General features: G+C 43.8%; 1 protein-coding gene across 5 annotated transcripts in view; it reads right to left on the minus strand.

Moving 5' to 3' along the window:
• The window catches only part of RC3H1 (ring finger and CCCH-type domains 1), a 53,821-nt gene that overhangs the window by 25,345 nt on the left and 8,721 nt on the right, over positions 1–19,755 (minus strand). For all 5 annotated transcript variants that reach the window (XM_032192609.1, XM_032192608.1, XM_032192607.1 and 2 more), the window contains exon 2: positions 5,385–5,752. In XM_032192609.1, coding sequence (XP_032048500.1) covers positions 5,385–5,615 — 231 coding nt within the window. In that variant the 5' untranslated portion in view covers positions 5,616–5,752. The remainder of the gene's footprint in view (positions 1–5,384; positions 5,753–19,755) is intronic.

Raw genomic sequence — 19,755 nt, forward strand, 5'->3', positions numbered from 1 at the left:
ATAATCAAAACAGCCTGGATCAGACACTTTTACTCCTCCTACAGGGGAAAACATGAGTTTAATCACACCAAGACAGGAAGGGTAGCCTGGATGCTTTCCACAGACTACAGTTAACTTATGAGGGATTTGTTTTCCTGTTTCTAAACAAGAAAGATTTCGCAAAAGTAGATTTTTGTAGCCCGATCTTACAGAGGTGAAGTGTAACTGTTTCACCAACACCAACCTCAGCCCTGCTGGCTTCTTGTGACTTGGGCACCAGGCATTAATTAACACTCTGGCATTCCCTTCCATGCTAACAGAACACCCCACCTCCTTTTCAAAGCCACTGCCATTTTCCCAGGCTGCTGTCTGGGAAGTCCTACCAGCACAACTGGCTCACTGATCCCACAGTGTGCATCTCATGCATTTGTGCCGAGACAGGCACTGCGCAGTCTCTGCCCTATCTCCAGCTGTAATGTATTTGGGGGAAATTCCCTCTTGCTCCTGCAAGCGTGCAGTCCGCCAACAGCACCGACTTGAAATGCAAGCACAGCACCACGACAGGCAGCAGACAGAGCGGGCTGGGAGCAGACAGGGCAGGAAGCAGCACTCAGCCTGGGATTTCTGTCTGGAATCGGTGCTGGGTTAGTGTGCATTCACGGCAGTGGCCTGGAATGCCGGACACAGCACAACACAGCTGGCAGCACACGGGCTGTCTGGCCAGCTCACAGAAAGCCTCCCCTGGCCCAGGAAAAAGCTGGCACAGGAAAACTGCCAAGAGTTGAAGAAACTATTCAACACTGTGCCTCTGCACGTCAGTCCCTTTTCTCCTCTTTGCAAGGGAAGCTTTAACATAAAATCCGAAGGTCCTGCACAGCTGTACTTCTGGTAAAACAACAGCTCGACAGAGATTTAACTTCCATCTTAAGCTGAAGCAAGCGTCACATGGAATGATAACACAAGAGGCTTATTTTGTGGCTTCAGGAGCCTTCAGAAGAGAATACATTTCTCCCCACATGGATCACACCACTGAGGATGAAATAACTCCCAGAAAAGCTTACGAGTAATTTATCCTTTTGCTGGTACTACTATACACAGTTCCAAGGCTTCCCCCCCTACTATTTCAGATTAGGGGAACAGCACTGACCAAGAAAAAAAAAAAAAAAAAAAAAAGAACAAAAAGCCATGATTCACAAAAGTCACATAAGAGCTGTATTTTAATGTTGGCTCTATCAAACAATCGCTGGGGGACAAGTGAGAAATCATTCAAGTTCAAAGCATTTTCACTTCCCCTTCTCAAAATATCTCTGAGAGCATGACCAAAGTGTCCGGCATGTCTGTTTACAATGCCTCTTGAGAACCTCAAAATAGATGCCCCGCAGAATGAGTTCATGATTTTCATCCTCATTCAATATTCCATTTTCTCAGACACCACACCCTTCACAGTTTTAGTTTTCACTGCAAGTACATTTACATAACACAACGAATGCCTCCCAAGGGAGGCTCGAACAAGACCAGAAAAATAACCTCAGATGCTTTATTTAAGCCTTGCTCATTCTGTGCACATCTGCCTGAGTGACAGGGGCAGGTACCGCGCGGTGGAATGCTGCCCATCAGCGTGGCTGCACGCGGCTGCAGGATGAGGCAGGTTGCTCGGTGCGAGGGGGGGGGGGGGGGGGCGCCGAAAAGAATGCTAATGCACCATCCTCCATCCCCACGGATGGATGTCTTGTTTCCTGCTAAGAAACAACCAAAAAAAAAACAAACCAAGGCCACAGCCCACTGCCCAGTTCCTGAAGGAGCCTTCACCAAGGATAACTTCTTCACAGAAAATTCCTGTCATGGCGCTCGCTTCACCAGAAGCTACACCACCACATCACCAAGCGGTAATTCAAGCTTTGCAGCCGCAGTCTTCCCCTTTTCAAAGGGCTATGAGTTAAGATCACTCAGCACGTTCTCTCATTGTGCACATGATTCCGCTGCCTGCTGCCTGGAATTGCATTTATCATGTCCACAGGAAACTACGGAAGAAATTAAACCACCACAGGAATTACTGCCACTTGATGTCACCTGTTTGGAGTGCACACAATGCAGTTTCAGGTGCCGCAGAAAACAGGAGGGAAGAGATTAGATGACAGGTCCATGACTAGCACCTTCAAAACACTGCCCTGGTCATGTTTAAAATATTTACGTACCGTGAGTAATACAGGGATGCTTGAATAGTTAACATGCAAAACCTCGTTCCCTTAGAAATTGGCTTAAGGGATTTTTTTCCTCTACCTAAGAAGTTTAAAAAGCAAGCTATCCCAGGGATGATCTAATAAAGCCTTTCCGATTTGTATTAGAGGCACTGTGCCTCCCTTCCCTCACACTGTTCTTAGCTCTCTCTGAAGTGCTCAGCTAGTTCCAGCCCTCCCAGGAATAACAACTCTCACCCCCTCCTTCCAAGCCCTTCTCCCCTGGCCTTCAGAGGCTGATCCTATCTACGTGCGTGCCAAACTACCCAGCTACATTCCCACTGAACAGACCCTGTGTCCATGCTCGGTGTGCCCCACACTATGGCAGGGAAGCAGAAATTTGAAACTCTGCAACAGTTTTTGTATCAAGTATGGTTTTAAATTGGGAAACAATTTTACTCCTTGGAAAGGGGTGGGAAGAGGGAAAATTCATGAGCAGACAATAATTCAAGCAGGAAACCAACACTCTTCACCACGAGAGCAACAAAACCTTCACAAAGATAATGCTCTTATTAAGAAAATAGGTTACTGCTCCTCAGGTGCCTGTGTGACAAGTTCAGCACATTTTCTGCAGAAATACAGTCCTGCTTGCTTCACCCCGTGGCTCTGTGTGAAAGCCAGCCGATGTGACTTGCCCTGGAATCCTGTCGATGCTGCCAGTCACAGCAGAAGAGATTTGTTTCATGAACTGCCTGTTCTCCTCCTCTGCCTCCAGCAAAAAGCACACAACGCTTATAAACGTGTGAACTTTTCAGAAACCTCCCCAAAGGGAGAAGAACAAACTGTTCTTTTCTCCCCCGGATAAAAGCTATAATTGTGTTCTACTGTATTTCCATCTAAAAGGAAGCCCGCTTTTTGGGATTCATCATTTAAAAATAAAGCATTACAGGTCTCTACGGACTCAGGTTAAGGTACACACGGGTTTGTTGGAGATTAGGGGAGTTTAAAGACACACACAGCCTCCTGAAACTAAGACAAGAAGTGGAACAATAACGTGGGCTTTGTTTTGTTACGGAAATTGATGATACCGCTTGTTTCGTGCTCTGGCTTGCTGCTCTCAGATCGTTTTTGTTGATGTGTACCAAAGAGAGCCCATCTTCTTCATGAGACAGAGCTCGAAGTAGGTATAGTTTCTCTGCAGCACTGTTTTTTTGTCCATCAGCGAAGCCTTCCTCTGCAAAAGATGTCAAGCCTGGCCATTCTTAAAGAGACTCGAGGAAAAAAGCCACTGTTTCCCTGTCCTTCCCAGCAGAGCAGTCTAATTATGCTCTAGTACTCCAGAGTCTGGTAAACACTGCAAGAGGTGCCAGGAAGGGAAGGAGAAGAGGAGAAAGGATGGTGACTTACACTGAATGCTAATTTCATTCACAGCACTGCAACATGCTCACTGAAACTAGGAGAGCTGAGGGTGTGTGTGTGTACAAGTTTCTCTTAAGGGGAACGTGGGGACAGAAATAAAAGCCCCACTAAGCCCACCAATTACTGCTCACGTCACACACTGCAGTGAGCAAGCATGCATGCAGGAATGGGTGACAAACAAGAGGCAAGAGAGTACAGTCTCTTTTGGTGACATTTGCAGGTTTTAAGGTCACCATGAAACAAGGTTCTATGAATCTGGATTGTGGAAAATTTAAGATATGAAAAGGAGCACAAAAAAATATGCCATTAGGTCAAAATCTGAACCTAGAGCTCAGAGGGCTCTCAGGACACATACAGCACTGCCATACCCTTCTTCACACATACAGATGAGGAAGTTCTGACTAGCTAACTAGCAAAACCAGAATAAAACTCACAATTAATTGTAACAGGGGCTGGGTGATTTTCCATCTCATTCCACAGGATCTTCTTTTTGTGGAAATTCTAATTTAAGCTATCCCATAGCTTCCTACATAGACAAAGTATAACAAAGGTACACAAAACCACCAAACAAATGCAGAAGCAAAGACCTTTATCATAAATGTGGACATTTGGCTATAGTCGGAACTACTCTAGAAACTCCAAAGAGGAAGGAAGAAAGATACAAAGGAGCAAGAGGGGAAGAAGAGAATGGTAATATTTATGGCATCACCCACAGATCTCACACTGCTTGGAAGCCCTTCAAGGGTGGCAGCATATGCACATTACAGAAATGGAAGCACAGAAGCTCATTATCCTCTCCTGCAGAGCAGGATGAATCACCAGTACAGCCAGAAACACAAGGCAATTTTAAATCTTCTGATACAAGTTCCATACCAATACACCGCATGAAGAAGAGAAATAAGCATTCCTTGATAAACAAAAACACAGAACAAAAAAGGAAGTCGTAAAACCACACCTGGATCTTTGTCATAGTACCTTGTGAAAAATATCTTAAGAACACATTCTCCTTTTACAGTTTTTCCACAACACAGGTTATCTCTTTTCCCTGACCTACACATCTCCCTGAACTTTCTGCTGAAACTCTGCTGAACCCAGACAGGGAAGCAGGAAATGGGAAAACAACGGCCACTACAAGGGAACTGCATTCCTTCTACATTTCTGCTTCTTACCCGTAAGTTTGACACAATCATCCCTTCTCTCCCCAAGATCATGACCCTGTCCAGCCTTGGGAGGTATGGGCTGCAAGAAACTGCTGATGCTCTAACCACGATACGCTTATATCAATTTAAGCCTGTGCTGCAACTGAACAGGACAGTCCTTCTTTCCCCTGGCCCCTCTCCCTAGGCTGCCAGTAGCACCAGTGGAGTACTCATTCTGGTCAGAACATCCTTCATCTGGCCTCAGTGCACCCCTGCCAGCAGAAAGGGGCAGGCTCTCCCATTCTCCTGAGGGGGTTTAGATTAACATCAGCTCACAAAGTTATCTATCTCGTGCTTTCAGCAGAGCACAGATGGTCACACCTTAGAGAAGAAGGAAGGGAACAGAACCAGCCCTTTTGATTTAGTGTAGTTGTGAGCTGTCGACAAACCTAACACCAAATCAGTCAGTGACCAGTAGAAGCAAGATCTGACCTGCTGTTCCACTAGAGCAGGTCAGAGATCTAAAACCTATAATCACCACAGTCAGCCTACAGAAAGGTAGATGTCTCTTCTACACTGTAACATTCTTTATTCATGAGTCTTTTTACTCCTTTGCTTTTGGAGGACAACACAGAAAGAGATAAAAAAAAAAAAAAAAAAGCATTGCTACCTGAGCACCCACTAGCTGCAGCAAGGCCGAGTTCACAGGAAGGAGTTCAATGTCGGTGTTGATAGTGGTCTGGTCAAAGGGGCACGCCTTCCGGTGGAGCTTGTTGAGGCACATCTTGCAGACAGTGTGGCCGCAACCCAAGCTGATGGGCTTTCGGATCGTTTCGTCGAAAGTCTGTGTGCAAATTGGGCAGGAGAGAAAATCTGTCCATTGTGGAGCTTGTACAGGCATTGCTTCAGGAGTTAATTGACAGGACAAAAATCTAAAGCACAGATTCCACTGGAATCAAAATCTTTGAAAAAAAAGTCTGTTTGTTTTTAAATATCTTCTGTAAGTACAGACGGTCAGCACATAGTGTGAAACATAACCTAAAAGAGAAGAGAAACACAGTTAGCATTCTCTGCTGGAACAGGCATTTCAAATCCTTTGTGCTATGCAAACGCCACTCACAGACGTATAGCTCAGCTAGGAGGGTAGTTCTAACATTAAATAGACTGAGTCACAACCTGTTTTAATTCCAGCTACTCTATGGCACTGGAAAAGCCACTTAGAACTGTTTCTGCTGTTAGGCATCCTTAAAAAAAAAGCAAGGTAGGTATCCACCTGAAGTTATGAGGCTGGATTAATTTTCCATTTTAATGTTTTCTTCTTTACAGGCAAGCTAATTAGCTTCAACTAGATTTGAAACAAAACAAGACATTTTTAAAAGCATTATTGTACTGATTCTACTAAAACAATATTTATTTATTTAAAGTATTGATTAAAATTTTACTTTGACAAGGCTTCATCCAAAACCCGTATCACGAGCAAGTTTCCCCCGCCTTCAGGGGCTCCAGGCTGGCACACAGTGACTCTGCAGACACATCTGGGCTGCCACAGCCTCAGCAGTGCGGGGTGAATGGCTGGGGTGCAGCCAGATACCACCTGCATCAGCACAGCTCACACACAGTGCCAGGTAACACCCCCTGCTGCTACTACAGCACCAGTCCCAGGCTCAAGCGGATTCCCATAGACCTGCATTATGCCACAGGGACTTATCTGGGCACATCTCAATTATCCTGGGAATCCCCACGTGTTACAGGGTGTAAGTCAGCACTGCAAACTTGCCCTCAGCCTGTCCACCAAGCAGCGCCGTTCCTCAAAAGAAGGAAGAACTTCCACAAGTCATTTCTGACTCTAAGAGCAAGAACTGTCTCTCAAGAAAACCCTTTCTAAGCCTGATTTATATCATTAATTCCCTATCTAGAGATTTTATAGGCAGAGAAAGTCAAATTTTCTCTAATGCATTGACAGATGACACAAACACCATAACAGACGAGAACCCGGAGGCAGTCTGTTATTTGCCACTTTCGTATCAACACACAGAGGAAGCGAATGTTACTACCTGTGAGGGAGTGGGAAGATAAGACACCTCTCTGGGACGATAAAGAAATGCAAGACTACTTAATGCACACGATGAACGTTAAAAAACAGCACACAGGAGACATGAATTGATGTGAATAGAATCATTATCAGAAGCAAAATCAATAATGAACAAACTCAGTGTCTGTCCCGCTCTCTATAACCTGTGAAGTCAGCAAAAACCAGCTCAGGTAACACAGAATTAGTGCCAGGTTTTTCTCCATCTCTCACTTTCCCACACCGCATTGGCTTAGGCTTTACACCAAGGAGAGAGCACTCGCTTGCTATAATCTGTTTAAACAGAAGCAAAGCCAGCAACCTTTCACCAAATCTTAGCTATAACAAAAAGGAGAAAAACGTGAAAACAAGAAAAATCTCAACACCAAGTAAAGGCCAAGAGAAACTTCAAGTTAGAATTGCATAATTAAGAATCAAAGCATTTTAAAACAGCAACAAAAATGGGATGCTAAAACAGGCTGAAAAGCCCCAGGCTTTTGTTCCAGAGTGCAGCGCGATGTTGTTCACAGTTAACATCATTTTGCCAAGGCAAACAATGAACAGTCACTAGTTAAGCTTTTAGCCGTGTTTCAACAGCACATCCAAAGCTTAGTTCTAAAGCTAATAAAAATAAGAGGCTACCTATATCATCACAAGATGCACAGCACCATACAGCCACATAACGAGGTACCCGCTGCAAGTCCGTTTCCTCGGCAGCACCCTGTGTGGATAGAGGCACTGCAGGTGCTAACCCCAACATACCAGTATCCTGCAGCGCGTGCTGAATGGTGTTTTTCCCTAAATGACCTCTTTATTAGAAAACCAGTATTTTTCATCTTGTCAGCAGACCGCCACATCAAACCCATTACTAGTGCCTCATTATATTCCAAAGGAAAACATGTACACTGGTCAGTTACTTGAATGAGCTAACTGCCTAAAACATTTAGGGAATTTACTTGCAAGCCTCCCCTTCCTTTATTGATTCCCTTTATTAATAAGCCTTGGCATTCAGCATCTCATCTAGAATCACTCTTTGTGAGCCAATCTGTAATAGGAACTACCTTGAAACACTACAATCCTCTCTGCAAAGAGTGTCAGTACACAGCTTCACAAGGAGCGTGCATCCTGCCGTACACCATCCGAGGTTCACAGTTTAAGAGCTGAATCACATTGCTTCCTTCCTACCCTGCTGGCATTAAAATAGCCAGAAACAATTTCCCAGACTCATCTGCAATTCAGAAGTAATTGGAACAGTCTATTTGAAACATTGATTATTAACCACCGTGTTAAACCAAGCATTAACAAGAGGAGCAATTTCTTACTGAGAAAATCTAAAAGCAGACACTAACACGAAGCTACCCTGCCAACAGAGCGAGTGGGGGAGCACAGAGACTTCACCAGCCCAGACTCAGAAGTGGAAAGAGGAGACTTCAGCACACATTAACACAGGAGTTAACTAATTAAAAAAACAGAGACATGTTGTTCCTGCTCATACCAGCACAATGAAGTAGGTCACATTTATTTAGTCTTAATGTTAGAGAGAGAAGTTTCTGTTTTCCAGTCGGGGGAGGGAGTAATTCGTAGCATCACTGGTCCCTTAGCAAGTGTTGAAGGACAGCAAGGCAGGTTCCAAAACGCTAGGAAGCAAAGGAAGGCAGGCTTACACACAAGCACACTGCAGGAGGGTCCTCAGCAGCCCCAGCCTGGCGCTGAGCAGCCAGGCCAGAAGGGCACTCCCACCCAAGCAGGGGTGAGATGGCTACAGAGGCACATCTCACTGGGGGTGAAAGCTCCCCTTCTGCCTCACAGAGTTCCCTGCCGCCCCTCACTGCGCTGAGCTTTTCGCTCTGCAGCACCTGGGGACAAGTCCTGGTGCCTAAACACCAGAGGAAGGCCGCTGATAGCGCTGACAATAGAAAATACGTCTGGGAGCAACCTCAGGAAGCCATCCATCCATTTCAGAGCAGTCTAACTGCCGAAACAGATGGCTAACTGGCTCGATCCAGCCAACCTTTTCCCCACAGAGGAAAATAGCTGTTGGAGCACCAAAACCTGTTCCGCCAATAAATCTCCCAAACAGAACAGCACAGAACCAGGAACTCCTCTGGTCCCGTGGCCAGTGGGAATGGCACGGCAGGGACCGACAGCTCCCAGGGCTGGCACTGCCCCAAGCACTGCCGCTGCCACGCAGCTCTCCACATCCACGGCTTCAGTTTCCCAGCTGGGTCCTCAGTCTTTGGGCTTGGAAGCGGTCGTGCACCGAGATCCAATAGAAACCTTACCCAGACACAAAGCGTACGGACGGGTGGGGTAGGTAAGAAGTGAAACTGGGGAAGATGCATCATTTGTACAAGGTCTGTGACTTGCCATGACCTTGTAAGTCAGAAAACACTTAGTTTCCAAGAACTGCTTTAAACACAGGAGACATTACAAGCTGCAAGGAGACAATGGCAAACAGTGTTTCATTGCCACAGACAGCTATCAGAACCACCACTGCTGGAAGAGGGAACAATTCCCAGAACAGATAAGGTAGAAAAAGCACATGCATGCCTTCATGGGACAACACTTTTTAAATATGCCTCTCCAGGATTATGCCAGAAGTACGGAGTCTGGTGAGCACAATGTAAAGCCTGCAAGCAAACCATACCAATTTGGGTAAGATCCCCCTCCCCAGGACATTATGACTTCTTAGCCCACTCTGCCTTCTCTTTCACACGTTAACTCCCAATATTTTAAACATTTACACATACATCTTCATGCATGACTGAAGATAAATACACGCTAGAAAAGAAGACCAGAAACTACACAGGTGCTGTCATATACAGGCGTGTAGTGAATAAGAGGTTAGGGACATTATTTGAATTGCTAGCATTTTGAACAGGGCCCACCATTTGCTCAAGTAATAGGCCACAGATCTCAGGACAAGGAGGAGTCAACACACTTGCCTAGAAATTAGTTACCAATATTTCAGTTGCTAGTGTCATTTTATGCTATACCACGCACCTAGCCTACTCTAAATGGAGGTAATAGGCTTTTTTTTGTTCTGTTTTGCAAGCAAGCTTTACTACCACTGGTTTGCCTTCAGCTTTCTACTCACACACTGTGGTGTGGGGAAGAACACAAGAAAAAAAAAGCTACAAGACATCCATGGTGCAAGAACTGGAAAATACGGACCTGTAACTAGGAATGAAGAAGACCCAATGAAGACTAGGAATGAAGAAGACGTACCTTGGACACTGCACTGGGACCAGAGACAGTCTGAACATATGAAATGTCTGCATGCAAGTCTCCTGCTTATGCTTAGCGCTGTACAGGCTTTATTTTTCCAGTTAGAATTTGGAAAAAAATCACTGAGGTCTCTTCTCTTCTGGATCCTCCCCCATCCCCCCAAAATCCTTGAGATTCCATCCTTAACCCAGACTGGAAATGTCACACTGCGATCAGATCAGTGACCTGTCTCCCCTGGGATGCCACCGGAGAGCTCTGCCGGTGCTTCAGACAGCCAAGCCTCGGCACAGCGGCACGACGCTGTCTCATGTTCCCTGCTCAGGCCGAGGCCACAGAGGTGGAGCTGCCTCCTGCCCCAGCCGTGTTCTGCCTCAGGGCCAGAGCCTCTCAGGCACAACTGGAAAGCTTCTGCAGCTTCGCCCTTGGAGATGAAAATGCTTTTAAAATCCACACTGCCTTGTGCCAGTACCTGCTGGCACCAAGCTCTGCATGTAATGACACCCAGGCAGACTCCCTTCTGCTTTCGGTTAAAATTCAACTCCCTCCGAGTTCACTGCGCTCCCCGAGCCCCTGGGTACAAGCCCCAGGTATCAGCCGACTTCCTCCCAGCCGCAGTACTCGGACCTAGCTCCGAGCCCAGCAGTCCCTATCATGTGTCCCTTCGTCACAGCCGCTCTCCACGGGGCAGGCCGGCCGCAGTCACGTTACACTCAGGCAGATGACTCAGCACACCTCCAGGGCAGCCCTGCTCCCTCTGCAGTTTCAGGACACCCATCTCTTAAAAGCACTGCCTGCTGCCCTGGCTGTACAGGGCTCCTTACGGTAGTTCACTCAGCTTTTCTCACCCAAGCAGTATCAGCTTTTTTTGGACGTTTGAAGACCAAAATTCTGGGTAATGGTAATTTTTACCCACCTGCTTTTCATTTTGTCCTGAAGCTGTATTATTTTTACTTTGTCTTACTCAGAAATAAACCCAGCAGAACTTCCTCCAACAGCGAGCACACAAGCAAGCCTACTTAGTGCAAAGCTTAATGCAAAAGCAGTTCCTCATTGCCAAAACAAACTGAGCCTTGCCAACCAACCTGCTCATGCAAATACAGCTCTTAGCTAATCTATAATGTAATCTACTAAGGAAAACACCAGTTCATTATTTTCAAGACTCTTACTCCTTGGTAGTACCATAAAGATTTCTGAGAAAGAGTAACCTGCCCAAAGATGGGATCCTCTCTCATACTGGACTGATGTGGTGAGGCACGAATTACTTCAAAACCCCTCTGACTCTTGAGATGAAAAACAACTCAACAGCCTAAACAAAGCAAGCAGGTAACAGTAAAACAATTCCCGGCTAACGAGGACTACCTGATGCACACAGCACAGCCCTGCCCAACAACCAGACCCCTCTGCTACCACACAGACATGACCGATTTTCACTGGTGCTTCACAAGCAATATTTAAGTAAATAAGCCTCCCAATCTACTGCACTCTAGGTAGCGCAGATCATTTCTGCGTACACAAATAGCTTCTGTTTCCTGATGGGAAGCACAGCACATGATACTTAAAGTATCCAATTTTAATTTTTGGGAAAAACCGGCAAGCTAACCATTGTTCAAGAGTGTGAAACTCTGAGCAGCCAGAAGTAATCGGTTGTTTATAGGCCTAGCAAACACACTGTTCTCAAAAGGCATGCTGAAGCCACACACACACACACCCCAAAGCCAACCTCCTAGTCTGCAGAACAGGACAAATACCAGCCAGCGTTTTCCCTATCTAGTTCCACAGAAAAGTTTCTGGGGACAGGGGTAGAAAAAAGAAAGAAAGAGAAAAAGAAAAGGAAGAAAAAAAGGAGAGAAGAGAGAAAAAGAGAAAGAAAGCCCATGTCTGACCAGACAAGAGTAGGCAGAAGAAAAATCTTCTTACCTCCACCCGGGGAGCTCCATGAACACCGCTACCACGACAAGCCCAGAATAGTATTTCTGACAGGTTGAGCTTTTCCACCCCTCTCCCGTTTGCTCTCTGAAACTTTGCCGTGCACCCCAGGCTGGCGGCAAGTGCAGCGCTTCCTCATTCCTCCCCTGCCGCGCATGCCCGCCCCCCGGCAGCTGAGCACTCGCCCAGAAGACAGACCTCAGTAACAAAAGAAATTCCCACCCAACAGCAAATCCTGGAAGTCTGTGTGTAACATGTTCCCACCCTTTTTTCAAAGCCATGTAAAAACCATCAGGCTCTGGTGACCAGAAGAATCTTTAAAAAAAAAAAAAAAAGAAAAAGAAAAGTTACAAATGTCACCAAGCTTCTGTCCCAACCCCCTGAAGCTCAGGTAAATCAGGTTCAAGGTTTGCTTTGTCTTCCTCAGTAACGTATCTGAGCTATGAAAACAGATGAAGAAATGGATCTACTGTCATGCAAGTCTCTTGTTTTGGCAATCTGTAAAGTTCCTTCGGAAAATGGGGCCAATTAAGGACAAAATGTTATAATCCCTCATTTGAAACTTCCTGGCTTGTAACACCACGAGGGGCAGGGAGGGAGTATCATAACTCTGCTCTAGTATCTCCCCAACAGAGGATCTAAAAGCAATTGAGAACAATTTGAGTTTCACAACATCCCATAAGGCAAGAGCTGAAGTCTCCTACAGACCAAAAAACTGATGAATAAAGTTATTTACTCAGCATTTCGTGAGGGGGAAAAACAAAACAAAACAAACAAAAAAAGAACGAAGCTTAATGTGTCTTTTTCTTGACTTCTTAACTTTCCTTCAGTATTTGATCACTTACAGTATTGGGATCAAGAACAGGAAAAGGCAACACATGTGGAAAGGCAGCTGAGACCTCCCTGCTCATACTCCCTGACAGCACAGCCTGCGCTTGGCTGGGACAGTAAAAGTGTTCATGGAAGACAGACGTGACTAACTTCATCTTTTCTGGTTGATATCAGACAGCCCTTACAGCTTGTTTAAAAGAAAGGGGAAGTGACCAACCCCTAATAACAAATGGCTTCATGGTCTATTACCTAGGAAAAATTTTTTACCAACAACCATAGGGACAACTAAACCCACAGCTGATTCAGGCTGGGGAGTGAGCAGCAGACAAGCAGGGCCAGAACACTGTATTTTCATTGCAGTTTAATCACCTGCATGGAAAATGCACAAACTCTTATAACAGCAGCACAATGAGTAAACCTGAATTAAAAATCAGGGACGAACCAAACAGATTAGCAGCAGATAGCATCTGAAATATCCACTGCGGTTTTCAGAGGAGTGGCTTTGGTCCCACAGGTCGAAGACTTGGGAGCTACCAGCCTTGCTCGTAAGAAGTGATGGAAGCAAACCCCTCTCTTTCTCCCGGAAGCAGACGCCAATCGAAGGGCTGCTTTCTGAACACCTAAGAATTAGAACAGCTAATTTGAGAATGAGAGCTAATTATCAAGCAATTGATGTGCCCCCAGACAGCTACATGCTGACACAACTGAGTCTGAAATTGGGCAGCACACCAGCCACATAAACACCTCACCAAACAAAGCAACCTAAACAGCAGTGAACTTCAAAAAGAGAAAGCTACAGGAACTAGGCAGCCAACTAGAGACGGTGAACACTTTCGATGCACAGGCATCTGATGTGCTTGCTTCAGTGAAACATTTTTTCTATCCATCTTCTAGTGACGTGAAGTATCAAAAGCAGCATGCCAATAACGAGATGGGCATTTGCTAATGAGGCAATCTAGATTAAATATCAAAATCACAAAGGCCAGTATTGTTCTTTCCCATGCAGGAAAAAGCTATGGCTACCTGACTACTACTAGAGGTGTTCCAGAGCTGAGAAGTAAGTTTAGGAAAAGGGGAAAATCAAGACCTTATTGCCACTGCAAGGCCTTCATCATGTCTTAGACTGAGATAAGTAGACATGAATCATTTTGTGAAGATCCAGGATGATTCACTGACATAGATGGCAAAAAAACAAAAACAAAAAACAATCTAACAACAAAACATAAAAAAATAAAAAAATAGAAAGTGTTGTTTGTCACCTACTCTCTACTAAGATTTCTGTCCCAGCTTGATTCAGCAGCTGTAGTACTGCTTTGATGCCAGTAATTCTACAGCTACAATAATGCTACCACTGCAATAGGTAGCTGTGAGATGGAGAAGGGTAGAATTAAAGTTTGCCTAGTGACTTACCAAAAACTGTCCAAAAATAAAAAGCAGCCTTCCCCAGCCTCCAATAACACAGTCTCTAATAATTGCCACCACCACCTGCAAACTTTTACAAAAGCATCTCAGCCACTCTTTCTGAAAAGAAAAAAAAATATCAGAAATTACCAAAGCTGGAATTCTGGGAGCTGTGTAGGTGTTTCTGTTAGTTTGTCTCAAAACAAAACTAACAAAAAATAAAACAAAACAAAGAAGTTTACAGTTACAACTTTAATGAACATAAGTCTAGATTTACAGGCCTAGAGTTACAGGATAATCAGGTAATAAGTTTGAACTTCCCACCCAGCTCCTTCCCCCTCTGTTCAATGGATCGCATTGCATTATTGACTCTACCAAAGAGGTTTTGACTTAAAGTTACCTAGTAGACTGAAAACAAACCAAGCAACCACCACCAACAAAAAACCCTCACATGTCCAACGTTACAGGTGACACAGAAAGGAAAGGCTGAAACATGCTGCAAGTGTAGAATTAAGTGAATAAACCTGGCTACTGCCAAGCAGAGGAAAAAAAGCTGCAGCATCAATTTCACTGAATCATTAAAAGAGTAAAACGCAAATGTAAAAATTCCACTTTACACAGAACTTCACAGGGATTCAGGAAACAAGTATTCTACGTGTTCATTTGAAAATTTTGACTCAGGAGTTCCTCTTCCTTCTACTTGCTTTGACTAGGAGTTGGTTTTTCTTGTCACTGAGTAGATGCTGCCTCCATTTAAAGGCTTTACGTTAATAGCTGTTTACATAACAGTAGTCTCTAATAAAGCTTCAGTTACTCTATTTACCTTCAACTGCAGTTTATTTTGGAAGACTGCATTTAAACATCAAAAAGATCTTTTAATAAAAGCACAAAGTCATCAAAGAGCAGTAATGAATTTTTAAGCCACAGAAACCTACCGAAGCATTGCATGCCTGCCTGTTTCTTAATTCAGGAGTTCATTTTATTAAATGTACTGTAATCAAAAGAAGGGATCTCCTATTTTATGTTGTATACAAAATAATCTGTAGACCACTGGGATATTATTTCAAAAGGTAATAGAGTATCTAGGTTATTGGTACAGCATTCATGATAGCAGGCATTCAGAACAACATTTTGCACCCCCAACCCCATTTTAATTCTACTCCATTATGTTCTCCATTCTCAAATGTTTTGAGAAAGAATTATTAAACTACATCAGCTTCAAGAACTCAACTGCTCTTCTTTGGGAACCTATTCAGCCAACCACGTGATATCACTTCTACATTAGTACAAAATTGTATGATATCATCAGCTTTGCAGAAAAGGCACAGGTTTGTAAACATTTGTCAGAACACTGCTTTGCCTACCACCACACTGCAGCCACAGCCACTTTCAAGCAGCAGAGGTGAGGAGCTGCTATCAGAGGATAATCTAAATTTTCCCCATTCTTCTCCCAGCTCACAGTTTAAGACTTGCTGTGCTTGTCTCATGAAGAACTAAAACCAGTATTGTTAGAAGTTTTTTTACTGGAAATACCTCTACCTACAAGCGGGACAATCTAAAGGTGGCTTAACACCACAGCAACAGAAACCTACCTCACTAAGGCACCAGACAGACCCATACTGCTCACCACACGCTAACATGGGCTAACCATTTTAACCTTGAAGACTGAAGCATCCAGACTTGTGTTTTAACTGCATGCCCAATGAAGACAGTTAAACAAATGTATTAAACAAACATATTTGGGGTTTGCAGTGCAGGTTTGTGCGGGGCTTACACTGGAGCAAATCAGAACCATTTCTTGGAGAGACAGCATGGCCTCGCACGTGCCAGCTCTAGATCAGACACATCTGTGTCATCTGTATCTGGGCCACAAACCGCCACAACCAAATCCCTCTCCTTCCCACGTTAGCTCTTTACAGGCTCCAGGAGCTGCTCCAGCTCTGTCAGCTGGTCAAGCAGTCTTGGGAACACTAGGGAAAGAGGGAGGAAGCACAGAAAGGGGAAACTGCGAGAGAGCTGCTTATAGCATCAACACGTGCTCACCAGGTTTTTAGATGCAGTTCCACGAGCAGCTTCTTGTGCAACAACTAGAGCAACAGACTTTTAAAGTACATTTTCACTAATAGAATCCATCTCTGATGTAGCAGCTAAATTTTCAAACCCTACTAAGCAACCCTACCAACGAGGATGACTAGAATAACAGTCAGGCATGACAAGAGCAGGTGAAATGGAACATGCAACTCAAACGACCACAATCGATCGAATTGCTCCTTTATGCTAAGTGCGCCTACAAAGGCATCTATGCTTCAGAAGTAATGCTCCACATCTAGGTTTAACCAATGTTTCTCAACAGTGCAATTCATGCAAATACAGTCAAACCATCCTTTTGGCTCACCACGGGGAGCAAAGTGCTCTCTGAATATGAGCAAATGCTGTAGCAGCTTGTACCTCTTCAAGTTTTCCACTGCTCCTAGAACCAGAGTTGCAAATGCAGAGGCCATCATGTAAATGCTACAGTAGCTAACAAAAATAGCTCAAGGGGACCAAACTAAGCCACATATGCCCCTCTGGCAACCCCTGCAGCAGCCTCACTGATTATAATAGTAGGAATATTAAGACAAAGAACATAAGTTTCACAGATGACTATTCTGCTTGTTTCCATGACAGAGGCTGCAGCTGTGTTTTAATAACCAACCTAGCTAAAGCTCTGGAGTCATCCAAGGTTAAGAGGCAGATTGTTGCAGTAATGGCACCAAGCCTGGAGAGTTTCAGCTCTGTTGCAACTGTTGCACAAAAAAAATGAAGCTACTCAAACATACTGTTCCAAGATTTTCTCCACACCTCTGAGCACAGTTTTGTTACAAAAAGTCAAACACAAAGCAACACAGACAAACCTGCTCAACAATTCTAAGTAGTTTTAAATTACCACTCACACATGGCTCAAAAGTCTTTGAATATCAGTACCAGAGGTCACACCACCTTTGCTGGAAAGCAGGTTAATTCAGGTACTTCTGACTCAGAAGGTAATTGAGCCTCATTTGCTTTAAATGCTACTGGCATGGTGATTCAATTTGTAGAATTGCTAAAAAGAGCAGTCCCAGAGGCCAGAAATAGCCTGGGGCAAGCTGCTATGCCTGAATGGGATTTTTCAACTTAACCCTTCAATTAAAAAAAAAAAAAAAAAAAAAAAAAAAAAAAAAAAAAAAAAAAAAAAAAAAAAAAAAGCACTGCTCTGGTATTTTGGTATTAATCTCACCTTCCAGATTTATAAATAGCATCTTTTCTTTACAACTTCGTAAAATCATTAAAAAACAATACTCATGTGGTTTTAGTGAATGGAAACTAAGGGCTTAAGTCTCAAGGTTTCCATTAACCACCTACCCTTATCCAATAACAGACATTTCAGAGCTTAACCACAAAAAAGAATACTACACAGTTTTTGATATATACTTTTTTAAATACACCTAACAATGCAAGACAGTTCTGTAAAAAGGAAAAAAGGAAAGCCTTGAACCTCCCATTGATCCTCCTATCAGTAATGGATGAGAATTATAATTATCTTTGGCAGAAGCCTGACTTCAAATAAGAAAAAGGACTATCGGATAATCTCTTAATAGGGGATTTTGAATTATAAAATCCTTTTAAAAGTTTCAAGTTACATAACTTGAACATGATCGAAGCAAAAGGGTAAAATACAATCCCAGGAAGTTACCTGTTAAAATCCACTGCCAACTTGCTGAATTTTGCTACTTGAGCCTTGTAATAGGAGATCTATTACAGAAATGTACTTCTTTCAGAACAGAGCGCTCTTATTTGCTGCTGACTTAGCAGAGCGCTGTTTACACAGTTTATACAGTTAAGTATTACAAGATTTACTCATCTCCAAAAACATATTACCACCATGTTTTAGCAGTATCAGCAACTGGAACCAAGTAAAATAAAAATACAGAGGATACTTCACCTCACGTGTCCTATTGCCAGAATTTTATCAGTATAAAGCACAGAACTCCTCACGGCATGCTAACTAGTCTATGTTTTTAAAAGCAAAGGGTAAACTTCTGCTAAAGAACCTCATTCATTAAGGAAAGGACTAGAAGGCATCCAGAAAGAAAACTGGAGTAGCTCCTCAGTGAAATGTCTTTGTACTTCACTTGGGTGTTCTGACCCCTGCTAAGGATTTTCTTATGGAAGCAGCCCCAGCCCAGCAGGAGCTGGTACCAGGCACACCACCACAGGCTGCAGCAAGACTACACGCGTTTGGGCCCTCACACGCCCTCTGACTGCAGCATTACTTGTTCCAGTACTTTGAGAGAGAATCTGGTAATAAATATTGCAGTTACTGTACACATTGACCACACTGAAAGCTACTTGGGTTTTTGAAGTTTCCTTCTTTTAGAGTCTTAAAATGGAGCGCATGCGTTTAGCTGCCAATCACACTTCCTTTGCTGCAAACCAAGACAGAGTAAGCACTAAGTAAGCCTCACACTGACAGTATTTGCATGAGTAGATCATTTAAACCCTCTGTCCTGTGCTGTGTAAGGCCCCAGTTAGACAGCAGGTATCTAAATATATTGTAAGGCAGAAGAAGGGAAAACCAGACATCGAAACCATCTTACCACCCATGTCGTCAACGCCTCTCTATACCAATGCCTCTTTAGTGGCTTGGGAATAAAAGCTATGACTGTAAGCTAAAACCAAAAGACAAACAATCCAAAGGAAAATTCTCAAAATCCATAAAACAAAACTACTGTGAAGCCCTTGCAGTTGGTCTGAGAATTATTTTCTTTGATATACCAAGCCTAACAGGAACAAAGCATTTAAATGTATTTATTAGCATACTGCAGTCATTGGATTTTCACAGGCTTACTGACAATTTTCATTCCATAGTGACAGCTCATATATCAGCCCACTGCAGCAACCTGACTGATTTTATTCCCACTTCTCAAAAGCTACACTAATTCATTAATGCAATTTCAGGACTTATCAGCTGGGCTTGGAGGAAAGGATTGCTGTCACTCACTTCCCTTTCCTTAAGGCTCCCCATTGCTGTCACATGAAATGGTCTGAGGGTTTTTTCTTCCCCTCTCCTGGGAAAGGGCAGTGGGACAAGACAACTACCATTTTTATTTTGCAGGTGAATGCATACATTACTCAAAGGCAAACACAATGGTACGTATTTTTTTCTTCAGATTTTACATAAGAGAAACTATGCATGTGATCATTTTAATGCCTAGTGAGTAATACCAACACCACACCCCGCTCTCATCGTGCAGTGCCTAATGCGATAGCCACGCCATTACGTCCTCAAATACCAACGCATGCAATTTACTTTACCATTTACTCCTGTGGGTGCCTTCTTCCACGTATGTCCTGAAATCATCTAAATCATACCCAAGCTTCAGCTTGACAGTGATCAAGTTATTCTATTCTGAACTGGTCTAGCAAAGCTAAAAACCCACATAAAAATGGCTGTGACCATGTAATTCCTCCTTAGAAACACACCCAGAGACATCCCCGCCCAGTCCTTGTGTGCAATTTTGTTAGAAACATTTGACCGAGAAGTTCCACTGAGAAAGGAGTGACTGAA

The sequence above is a fragment of the Aythya fuligula genome, chromosome 8 (assembly GCF_009819795.1).
Source record: "Aythya fuligula isolate bAytFul2 chromosome 8, bAytFul2.pri, whole genome shotgun sequence".
NCBI lineage: Eukaryota > Metazoa > Chordata > Aves > Anseriformes > Anatidae > Aythya > Aythya fuligula.